General features: G+C 44.8%; 1 protein-coding gene across 4 annotated transcripts in view; it reads left to right on the forward strand.

Annotated features, from left to right (window-relative positions):
* Positions 1-12,259, forward strand: part of LOC144669555 (lethal(3)malignant brain tumor-like protein 2) — a 92,135-nt gene that overhangs the window by 42,377 nt on the left and 37,499 nt on the right. For all 4 annotated transcript variants that reach the window (XM_078532042.1, XM_078532041.1, XM_078532043.1 and 1 more), the window contains 2 exons: positions 220-324; positions 6,780-6,927. In XM_078532042.1, coding sequence (XP_078388168.1) covers positions 220-324; positions 6,780-6,927 — 253 coding nt within the window. The remainder of the gene's footprint in view (positions 1-219; positions 325-6,779; positions 6,928-12,259) is intronic.

The following is a 12,259-nucleotide window of genomic DNA, read 5'->3' on the forward strand; positions in this document are numbered from 1 at the left end:
GAAACACTCGGCAGGCCAGTTAACATGACGAGTTAACATGACAGGGGTGGACCTATTGTCGGAACTGTCTGAAACGTTAACCCATTTCTTCTTCTCCCTATCTGATATTGACAGATGTGCGGAGTGTTTCAAACATATTCTGTTCTGGCGCATTCCTTACTCTGTTTCTTTTTTTGCAAGAAATGAATGTTTGCCAAACTTAACCCTTCCGATCCCTAGGTGCGAGCAGTTTATGCTAATGATGATTGGTTTGAAGAGGGGATGAAACTGGAGGCCATTGATCCACTGAATTTATCCACAATTTGTGTTGCCAGCGTCCGAAAGGTAAGGAGAATTTTTATTTTTGGTTATTTGGCACTGGCGTTCTATAGAAAGTACTTGCGCCTGTATACTTGCCTGCGCCTGTACACATCGGATGTCACCGGGCACTGCTTGGATGGCTTGGTTTTCAGGAGGAGAACCACATAGCTGGAATGGAAATTATCACTATGTCAGTGCTCTGTTTGCTACTTGGACCTAAAATCCAGATTGGACCTTCATTCTTCCCAGTTTAAGGCAAATAGTGAGTGGAAAGCAGTCTGCAACTGGAGACGGGGAGGTAAAGAGGACACTCTTTCGAGTTATCAACAGTCACAGATTGCAACTCTTTCGAGTACAATCACAGTTCTTGGTTTCCGGGAGTGGGACATGAACCCACAACCCTCTGATTCAAAGGCGAGGGTGCTATGAACTGAGCCACAGCTGACACCTGAACTCTTCGAGTTTGTAGCTCTCCTCGTGACTTAGTGGTTAACTCCAGTACCCAGTATGGTGCTGAGGTGTACATTTCAGCCCAGTGTGTTAATGTTCGAATCTTCTTCCAATGAAGTGCGTGCTTTAGTTTTATAATTGAGAGCAGCTGTTACTAATTGGGAAAGATTAGGGAATTATTCTCAAGTGCATAAGAACTGGTTTACACTGGTGTAAGAGGAGGAAAAGGGAAGTCTGTGCCTACGCTCTGTGGTTTTGTGAATAAACCTGTGTTAAGGAAGAGACTGGCTATGGATTTGTCCTTTACCTAATATAGGGGAAGTGAATTTAGCACAGAGTACTTGCAGATAGAACCAGCTTTCATCCTTAATCTACTCTAGAGTTAGTAAATCTTCAAGTTAGCAGTTCAGACTATACCATTGGTCTTGGTGCTCCTGGGTTTGGGAGGGGAGAAAACTGTCAAATTCCGTCTGATAATTGGGACATTTTTACTACGTCAGAGGTGCTACATAAATGTAGGGTGTTAAAAATTCCTTCGTGGGATGTGGGTGTCTCTGGCAGGGCCAGCGTTTGTTGCCCATCCCTAATTGCTCTTAAACCGAGTGGCTTGCTAGGCCATATCAGAGGGCAGTCGAGTCAACCCAGTTGTTGTGGGTCTGGAGTCGCATGTAGGCCAGGCTGGGTAAGGATGGCAGATTTCCTTCCCCAAAAGGGCACCTTTTACAACAACTGATGATAGTGGTCCCTGAGGTATGCTATATAATTCCACATTTAGTAGTTGAATTTAAATTCCCTAGTTGTCATGGTGGGATTTGAACCCATGCTCCCCAGAGCATTAGTCTGAGTGCCTAGTTTACCAGTCTAGTCACATTACCACTACAACACCGTCACTGTTATACCCAGTGGCTCCTGCTAGAAGTGACATGATTAGTCATAAAATATGATTCATTTTGGCTGTAGTAAAAAGAGAAAATGCTATAAATGCACAGCAGGTCAGGCAGCGGCTGAGGAGAGGAACAGAGTTAAAGTTTCATGTCTGTGATGTTTCATTACAACTGGGAAAAGTTAGAAATGTAATAGGTGAGCAAGTGAAGCCGGGGATGGGGCGGGAAGAAAACCTAAACTGAACTTCCGTGATGGGGTGGAGGGCAGCAGAGATTAAATAACAAAATGTTTCATGGTACAAAAACCAAAGGGAGTGGAAATGGGACAAGTAAAGAAACAGAAGATGTGCCTAGATGAGGTGTGAATGGCAGGATGGCAGCCACCCTAATGCAAAGTAAAGGGATTAAGAGGGAAACGAGAGAACACTCAACCAGCACAAAAGGCTTGGCACAACATTGAGCAGAGGACGTGGTAAAATTGCTGAACTCAATGTTGAGTCTAGAAGGCTGTAAAGTGTCAAGTAGAAACATGAGGAAGACCATAACAGGCCGAGGTCCGAGAGGTCAGAGTTCATTTTGGCTGTGACGGTCTCCATGTTCAGATAGCTGACTGGCGTCCACTATTTAAACCAATACTTCCCAAGCTTGTTCCTGGTGTGACCCCCATTTTGATGCCTCGTACTTGGTGTGACCCCGGACTGGGGTTGCGGTAGTGTAGCTTCAGCTGCTAATCGGCCGGTGGCGGTGGGGTGGGGTGGGGGAGGAATAGCTCCTGAGCATGGTGGTCAGGAGAGGGGGTGAAATTCTACATTGGGTGGGGTGGGGGGGAACTGTTTGACTGCAGGGGTTTTGAAAAAAAACTCAAGCCAGTTGTCAGGCTCAAAGGCCTATCTATTCGGCCTTGCCTACCAATGGAGGGGTAAAAATGAGGATTTAACGGGGCCTCCAAGCCAGTTGGTGAAGTGAAAATCAAGACAGAGCTTTTCTTTACTGAGAGAGTTTATTGGCTTTGTTCAGTCTCATAGCTCTCTGCTCACCCAGTTGACCCGGCTGTCTCCTATTTCTGTGCTCAAGGTGCTTCTTAAACAATGGCTTCAGCCTATGTAACCTAACAATAGGATTAGCAAACCATTAACAGACACCACCGTGACCCACAGTTTGGGAAGACCTGATCTAAGCTCACGTGAGCTATGGCCCATGTAGGTGAGGCACTGGAGAGCAGCAGTGGCGGAGAACTTGCCAATATAATTTGACATCTTCCTGCAAGAGAGAGCAGATAAGATGAGATAAAAGCAGAAAATGCTGGAAATTCTCAGCAGGTCAAGCCAACTCCTGTTTCTCTCTCCACCGATGTTGCCTGACCAGCCTGAAATAATCCCATCGTTTTCTGCTTTTATTTCAAATTTCCAGCATCTGCAGTATTTTTGTTTTTATGTTAGAGAAAAGACGAGAGCGGGGGCAGAAAATTACTTTCCTGAATGATTTGCATCACGTTGATCTGTGAGGTTAAACAATTCTCAGGGAGATTTAATCTATAAGATTTCTTTATAAATGAGATTAGCTATACCTTGCCTTTTATCCCTTTTTTAAAAAAAATTTAATTTTAAACCATGGTGACATCATTGAATGTATTGGCTTATTTGATTTAAGATGTACAACTGAAATCGCAGCATTTATTTTCAGAGTCACAGGATGATTACAGCATAGAAGGAGACCATTTGGCCCATTGAGTCAGTGTTGGCCCTCTGAAGGAGCAGTTTAGCTAATGCCATTCCCCTGCCTTCTCCCCGTAATCCTGCACGTTCTTCCTTTTCAGATAATAATCCAATTCCCTCTTAAACACCTCGATTGAAGCTACCTCCACCTCACTCTCAGGCAGCACGTTCTAGACCTTAATCACTCACTGCGTGAAAAGGTTTCTCCTCATGCCACCATTGCTTCTTTTGCCAATTACCTTAAATCTATTCCCTCTCGTCCTCGATCCTTCCACCAATGGGAACAGTTTTTCCTATCTACTCTGTCCGGACCCTTTATGATTTTTGTATACCGCTATCCAATTTTGAAATCTTTTCCTCTTACCTTTCCATATCTCATTCCATTTTTTATCCAGGCAGCGCTTTCTCCTCTTCCAGCTGTAATTTTTCCCTCCGCTAGGGTTTCTTTATTTCTTTATTCTTTCATGGGAAGTGGACATCACGGGCAAAGCCAGCATTTGTTGCCCATCCCAGTTTGAACTTGAGCTGAGTGGCTTGCTCAGCCATTTCAGAGGGCAGTTAAGAGTCAACCACATTGCTGTGGGTCTGGAGTCACCTGTAGGCCAGACCAGGTAACTCTCTTCACATACAGTATAAATTGTTGTTTTTTCCCCTTTATATCGGTATTCTTGCGGGTGTCCTGATGAGTGCAAGACGAAAAGCTTCAACATGTCTCTTTTTTTCAGCAATATTCAATTTCTGTACCACCAAGATGACCTTTTCTCACTTTTCCACTGATGTTTCTCTACAGCCTTGTGTAGGAATGCCTTGCTTCGGATCACTACTTCCTCAGGCAGAGTGACTGAGATTGGGATAAGCCAATCCTAGAATTGGGATTTAGGCATAATGAGTTACTGATGTCAGGTCGCTTAACTCCCAAAATAAACGAAATCACCTTGGAAGCAGTTTTCAAGATGGATACGGATAAGAAACTCCATCTGCATCAGTGTTTTGATTTGTTACAACTTCTGGGAACTCTATTTCCTCCGATGAGAAAGTTGTGAGCTGGACTTCCATCTGAGGAGTTGATCTCAGACCAAAGTCTCTATCCAGCACCATACAGGTGTTGTTGAATCTTCTCAGGCATTCCCCTGGGATCGAGGATGACTTGCTTCCATTTGGGTTCAGTGGGTTTAGAGGTGGCTGATAGGTCCAATGAGTGATCTGCGGAGTCTGCCGCATGCGGGGCAGGTGGTGCTTGAAGGGTTGGGTAGATGGGTTGTTCGGAGGTTTGTGCCACCCTGACTTCACCTCCGCACGTCCCTGACGAAGTCTCTTGATGGAGTTTGGTGCTTTCCCGAATGAACCTTCTTGGGCACAACCCGGGTACTCCCATGAGTTGGTGGGGCTGTTTGACCTCTTCAGCGATGCTTTCAGGACATTCCTAAAGTATTGCCGCTGTCCTCCTGGGAGCCTCATTCCACGCCCGAGTTCGGAGTAGGCATCTGCTTTGGGAGTCGGGTATCTGAGCAACACGTCCTGTCCAGTGGGGAGCTGATCTTGAGTGATTAGCACCTTGATGCTGGACAAGTTGTTGAATAAGTGTAATGTACCTGCAAGTCATGCTGGTGGTGGGAGTGGCTGTTTGAGAGATTTTTCATGATAAGGTGTATTTTTAAAGTGCAGATGGTTTTAGTTTCATCATTTGTTCATGGGATGTGGGTGTTGTTGCTGCATTTCTTTGCCTATCTCTGGTTGCCATGCAAGGAGGTTACTGGGCCTTCATGAACTGCTGCAGTCCTTGGTTTTTAACTTGTTCACGGGATGTGGGCTTTGCTGGCTGGGCCAGCATTTATTGCCCATCCCTAGTTACCCTTGAGAAGGTGGGGGTGAGCTGCCTTCTTGAACCGCTGCAGTCCATGTAGTGTAGCTACACCCACAGTGCTGTTAGGGAGGGAGTTCCAGGATTTTGACCCAGCGACAGTGAAGGAACGGTGATATATTTCCAAGTCAGGATGGTGAGTGGCTTGGAGGGGAACCTCCAGGTGGTGGTGTTCCCATATGTCTGCTGCCCTTGTCCTTCTAGATGGTAGTGGTCGTGGATTTGGAAGGTGCTGCTGAAGAAATGTTGAAGGATGGTGCTTCCAAAAAAGATTGGATAAGGAATTAGCAGGATATTGACCCAGTGATAATGAAGGAACAGAGAGATGTGTGCAAGTCAGGGTGGTTTTTTTCTACAACATTGCTGCTCTTGTCTTTTTTGTTTGTGGTTTATAGGGAGGGAGTAATCTTTAAGTTACTGCAGTTCACCCTGTCGATAGTATATGTAGTAGACCCAGTTTGGAAGTGGTGGAGGGCAGAATGACCTGCTCCGTTCCAATTTCTTGTTGGCATGTTGTTACCCCCCCTCGTTCCCTCGATTAAATCTCTACACTCTCTCCAAAGCCTCGACAGCCTTCCTAAAGTGTGGTACCCTGAACCGGCCACAATACTCCAGCTGGGAACCGGCCACAATACTCCAGCTGGGAACTGACCAGTATTTTTTAACATTTAACATTACTTTTGTACTCTCTGTCTCTATGTCTCCAAGGATGCTGGATGTCTTATTAACAGCCTTCTTGACTTGCCCTGCGACCTTCAAAAGTGTATGTGTGTGTGGCTGCCAGGTCTCTCTGTTCCTGCATCCCCTTTAAAATTGTACCCTTTAGTTTACATTACCTTTCCTTGTTCTTCCTACTAAAATGAATCACTTCTCTGCATAAAATTTCACCTGCAAGATCTCTGCCCATTTCACCAGTCCGCCCATGTCCTCCTGAAGCCTGTTACTGTCCTCCACACTCTTTACTACATTTGAGATTCATTTCATCTGCAAACTCTGAAATTATGGTGCATCCAAATGCAGGTCATTCATCTAAATTTAAAAAAAATAGTGACCCTGGGGGACACCCAGTGTACACTTTCCTCCAACCCAAAAACAGCTATTATACTTTGTTGTATATTTTAAATCTTGGGGCTTTGCAGAAATGACACAAGTTTCCATGTGTGTAACAGGTTTTATTCACAGTGCTGTAAAATGTCTGCTCCACACTTCAGCTTGGGTTTCCAGCTGTTTCTGCAGCTTGTTTACTTTTCCCTGAGTCTACACCCAGACTTAACCAATCGAGCAGTGTGAGCATCGATAGTAAACAGCCTCTCATAATCAAACACAGAAACAATTGAACACCACTGTGCTTTGTTTTCTGTCCCTTAACCAATTTCGTATCCACGCAGTCCCTGCCCCTTTTAACCCTATTGGGTTCAATTTTGCTAACAAGTCCAATATTTAATTGGAGAAAATGGCTGCTGGGGCAAAATCGGATGTCAGGTAAGCAGCGCAATTTGAGACAGACATCAAGAGTTGCACAAGACCAGCAGAGGTGATGCGTTGTTTTTGTCTCTTGTGGAATGACAGGTGTTGCTGGATGGATATCTGATGATTGGAATTGATGGATGTGAAGCAGCCGATGGCACCGATTGGTTCTGTTATCACGCTTCCTCCTGTAGCATCTTTCCCGTGGGATTCTGTAAGAAAAATGACATTGAATTGACACCTCCTCGAGGTAAGTCACCTGTCGGAAACTAAAATTGGCAGATACCGAGGGCTCCATACACAGAGTCCCTAGAGGGGTATAAAACGTGCAGGGGGAACTTAGAAGGGAAATTAGGAAAGCTGAGAGAGTGCATGAGAAAGCACTGGTGGGTAGAATAAAGGAAAGCCCAAAGGGGTTTTTAAATATATAAAGAACAAGGGAATAAATAGGGAAAGAGTAGGGCCAATTAGGGACCGTAGAGGTAATGTGTGTGTGGACCCAGAAGACGTGGGTACAGTCCTCAATGAATACTTTGCGTCGGTCTTCCCAATGGAAAAGGACGATGCAGGTATAGACATCAGGGTGGAGGACTGTGAAATATTAGAGGAAATTAACATAAAGAGAGAGAGGAGGTGCTGGAGGGTATAGCGGCCTTAAAAGTGGATAAATCCACAAGCCTGGATGAGCTGTATCCCAGGCTTTTGAGGGAGGCAACGGAAGAGATATCAGGGGCCCTGACAGTAATTTTCAAATCTTCTCTGGCCACAGGTGAGGTGCCAGAGGACTGGAGGACTGCTAACATTGTCCCATTATTAAAAAAGGGAGGAAGGTATAGACCAGGAAATTACAGGTCAGTCAGTCTAACCTCGGTGGTAGGTAAGTTACTAGAAAGAACTCTGAGGGACAGAATATAACTGCACTTGGGGAGAGACAGATTAATTGGGGATAGTCAGCATGGATTTGTTAAGGGAAGGTCCTGTTTGACAAATTTGATCGAATTTTTTGAGGAGGTAACTAGGAGTGTTGATGAGATTAATGCATTTGACGTGGTCCTCATGGACTTTAGCAAGGCTTTTGATAAGGTGCCTCCTGGCAGACTGAAGAAAGTAAGAGCCCATGGGATCCAAGGCAAAGTGGCACGTTGGATTCAAAATTGGCTGAGAGACACGAAGCAGAGGGTGATGGCAGAGGGATGTTTCTGTGACTGGAAGTCTCTTTACAGTGGGGTTCCGTAGGGCTCGGTGCAGGGGCCCTTGCTGTTTGTGGTGTACATAGATGATTTGGGCTTAAATGTAGAGGGTATGATCAAGAAGTTTGCAGATGACACGAAAATTGGTAGGGTGGTAAATAGTGAGGAGGATAGCCGTAAACTGCAGGAGGATATCAATGGACTGGTTAGGTGGGCAGAGCAGTGGCAAATGGAATTCAACCCAGAAAAGTGTGAGGTAAAGTACTTGGGGAGGGCTAACAAGGCAAGGGATTACACTATGACTGGTAGGACCCTGGAAAGTAGTGAAGATCAGAGGGACCTTGCTGTGCATATCCACAGATCCCTGAAGGTGGCAGAGCAGGTGGATAAGGTTGTTAAGAAGGCAGATGGGATCTGTGGACTGGCCTTTATTAGCCGAGGTATAGAATATAAGAGCGGGGAGGTTATGCTGGAACTGTATAAAATACTGGTGAGGCCACAGCTGGAGTACTGCATGCGGTTCTGGTCACCACATTCTAGGAAGGATGTGATTGCACTGGAGAGGGTGCAGAGGAGACTCACCAGGATGCTGCCTGGGCTGGAGGGTCTGAGCTATGAGGAAAGATTGGATAGACTGCAACAAAAACAGAAATTGCTGAAAAAACTCCAGGTCTGACAGCATCTGTGGAGAGGAAGACGGAGTTAACGTTTCGAGTCTGTTTGGTTCTTCATCAGAACTAAAGAGAAATAGAAATGTGGTGAACTATAAGCTGTTTAAGGGGGGGTGGGACAGGTAGAGCTGGATAGAGGGCCAGTGATAGGTGGAGGCAAAGGAGAGATTGCCAAAGATGTCATAAACAAAAGGTCAAAGAGGTGTTGACGGTGGTGATATTAGCTAAAGGATGTGCTAATGGTGACATTAAGGGTAGAAAGCAGGATGAGCAAGTGACAGATAGCCCTAGTGGGGGTGGGGTGGTGGGAAGGGATCGAAATAGGCTAAAAGGTGGAGATAAAACAATAGATGGAAATAAATTTTAAAAATAATAATAGCAGTAGGTGGGAAAAGAAAAAATATATAATAATTATTAGAAAAAAGGGGGTGAGGATGGAGGAGAGAGTTCGTGACCTGGAGTTGTTGAACTCAATATTCAGTCCGGAAGGCTGTAAAGTGCCTAGTTGGAAGATGAGGTGCTGTTCCTCCAGTTTGCGTTGAGCTTCACTGGAACAATGCAGCAGGTCAAGGACAGACATGTGGGCATGAGAGCAGGGTGGAGTGTTGAAATGGTAAGCGACAGGGAGGTCTGGGTCATGCTTGCGGACAGACCAAAGGTGTTCCGCAAAGCGGTCACCCAGTCTGCGTTTGTCTGTCCAATGTAGAGGAAACCGCATTGGGAGCAACGAATGCAGTAGACTGGGGTTGTTTTCCTTGGAGCAATGAAGGTTGAGAGGGGACCTGATAGAGGTGTATAAGATTATGAGGGGCATAGATAGGATGGATAGGAAGGCACTTTTTCCATCAGTAGAGGGGTCAATAACCAGGGGGCATAAATTTAAGATAATAGGTAGAAGGCTAAGAGGGGAGTTGAGGAGAAACTTTTTCACCCAGAGGGTGGTGGGAATCTGGAACTCACTGCCTGAAAGGGTGGTTGAGTCAGAAACTCTTGTAACATTTAAGAAGTATTTAGATATTCACTTGTGTTGCCATAGGCTCCAGGGCTATGGGCCAAGCGCTGGAAAATGGCCTGACAGATCTTTGTTGATTGGTGCAGATACGATGGGCTGAATGGCCTCCTTCTGTGCTGTAAAGGTCTGAGTCTATGAACTAAAATTGCTTTGATTTTAAATCGAATAGAGGAAGATATAAGAAAAATAAAACCATGGATACCAACCTGGATGCAGCCTCCTACGTTGGCGTGTCGAGCACTTGTCTTTAATCGGAAAAATGTGTGCTGATTCAGAACTTAAAATTTAGTGGCTTTTGTTTATAGGTTTCCTCCTTTTATTCTTCCTCCAATTGCCATCACCCCCATGGCCGAACTCCCACATACCCTGGAAGTTGTGCGAGGTATAGTGCCATTGGTGCCGGCAGCCTCCTGCTGACACACCCGAGTTATTCTGAACGTGTGCACCTAGATGGGTGTCGGCAGTGCTTCACCCATAGCCCCAGAGGCCTGATGGTTCTGCGCATGTGTACAAACCCCCTCGCCCTCCCATCTCAGTCTGGCAGGAGGCCCTGGATAGCAATCGCAAGGGGAAACCCTGAAACGTTCCTTCACTCGTTCACTGGTTGCAGACGCCCATCGTAGCACCCAACCCTCCATTTAAAGTCAGCGCAAATTGTAGTCCCAACCCAGGACCGTTTTGTTGGATCATTTTTTATTATTAATCGTTCATGGGATGTGGGTATCACTGGCTCGGCCAGCATTTATTGCCCATCCCTAATTTCCCTTGTGCAGAGGGCATTTAAGAGTCAACCACATTTCAGTTGTGAACCTGAATTATTCGGCCTTCCCTTTAATTTTAGCTGAATATTGTCCAGTGTTGACAGCGACCTGTTGTGTTCTAAGGCTAGGGAAGTTGAGTTCATCAATCTGCTATCTTCCAGAACTGGCTAATTATTACCATTATTTTTGTTTAACTATTGTTTACTAAAGCTAGATAATTTAACTGTAAAATTCTCTTGATAAGGAATTTGCTTCCTGATTTGTAAAATGTAACTATTATTTCAGAAAATTGCAAGAGAGAGACAATGAAATGCTAGACCTGTTAATCGATTTTGGGGTTGTTATCTGAATCGAAAATTAAGATCAAAGTGACTGAGCGCTGAGAGAAATTTGAGCTGATTAGGGCCAACATGAATTTCTAATGGATGGGTCATGTTTAATGAACCTAACTGATTTATTTTGAGGATGCAACTAAAGAAGTGGACAGTGGAATGTCTATGGATGTAATTTATATGGACTTCCAGAAGACATTTGATTAGGTTCCACATAAGAGACTGTTAGCTGATATTAAACCGCATGGAATTGAAGAAAAATTATTAACCTGTTTAGAGAGTAGAAGATGGGCATATACTAAAATTGGAAGGAAGTGGTGTTCCATAAGGATCTGTGCTGAGCCCTCAACTGTTTATTAATAGAACTTCTCACAAGCTAAAGTGCTCAAAATCGAGGCACTAATCACTCAAAACCAGCTTCACTGGGCAGGACATGTTGTTCGTTAGCCTGACACCAGACTCCTGAAGCAACTAGTCTACTTGGAACTCGATCGCGGCAGGAGACTCCCAGGAGGACAGCGGAAACACTTGAGGGATATCCTGAAAGTATCCCTGAAGGGGTCAAACACCCCGCCTGGGAGTCCCTGGCTTGTGACCGACCAAAATGGAGAAGGTGCATTTGGGAAGCCACTGAGCACATCAAGAGCCTTCGTCAGGAACATGCAGAGGCAAAATCGAGGGATTAGAGGGAGTGAACAAACCTCTACACACCTCATCTGCCCAACCCTTCAAGCACCACCTGTCCCACCTGTGGCAGAGTCTATAAATTGCACATTAGACTTATCAGCCATCTTAGAACGCATCAAACTAGAGTGGGCTCCCAAGGGACTGGCTAAGAAGAAGGAGATGCTATTTATTAATGCATGGAGGGCCAAAAATCCAATTTGGTCATTGGTGGCATAGTAGGTAATGTAGATGGTAGTAAAATTACAAAGAGACATAGATTAAGTGAATGAGCGCAACCTGTGATGGATAAATTTCAACCCAGGTATGTGTGATATCATCCATTTTGGACCAAAAAAGAATAGATTTGAGTATTTTTTAATTGGTGAAAAATTGGTAGTCCAGAGAGAATTGAGAGTCCAGTTATAAAGATCACTAAAATGTAGCAGTCAGACATAAATACTAATCAAAAAAACTAATGCAATGTTAACCTTTATAATCCGCTTATTCGTTGTCACTATAGCCTTAGTGAGGTCATTGGCTCTTTCTTCTCTCTGGGTTTTCTTTAATCCTCCCTCAGTCCTTGTCTCAATGTTAACCACCCATCCCATTTTTCTTCTGTTTTTACCTTCAATTTCTCCGCCAGGACATGGCTGCCAGGTCTTCGTTTCCAATCTTCATCCTTCACTATCTTCCTCTCTCTAACTGGACTGAACAACCTTTTTGATTCCTGAACTACTCTTGACCTAACCCACTCACTGGCCTTTCTGACCATCCTCTGTCATACCCACATTTCAAAAGCTGTTCTCTTCCTCTCACCCTCTTTCTTCAGAGTCCAACTCTCTCATCCATAGAGTACAATACCCAACGCTAATGACACTGAGGACCACTGTAGATTCTGCCATTAGCTTCAAACTAAGCAACCTTCCAGCTTCTATTCACTCACAAGATTC

The sequence above is a fragment of the Cetorhinus maximus genome, chromosome 29 (assembly GCF_964194155.1).
Source record: "Cetorhinus maximus chromosome 29, sCetMax3.hap1.1, whole genome shotgun sequence".
NCBI lineage: Eukaryota > Metazoa > Chordata > Chondrichthyes > Lamniformes > Cetorhinidae > Cetorhinus > Cetorhinus maximus.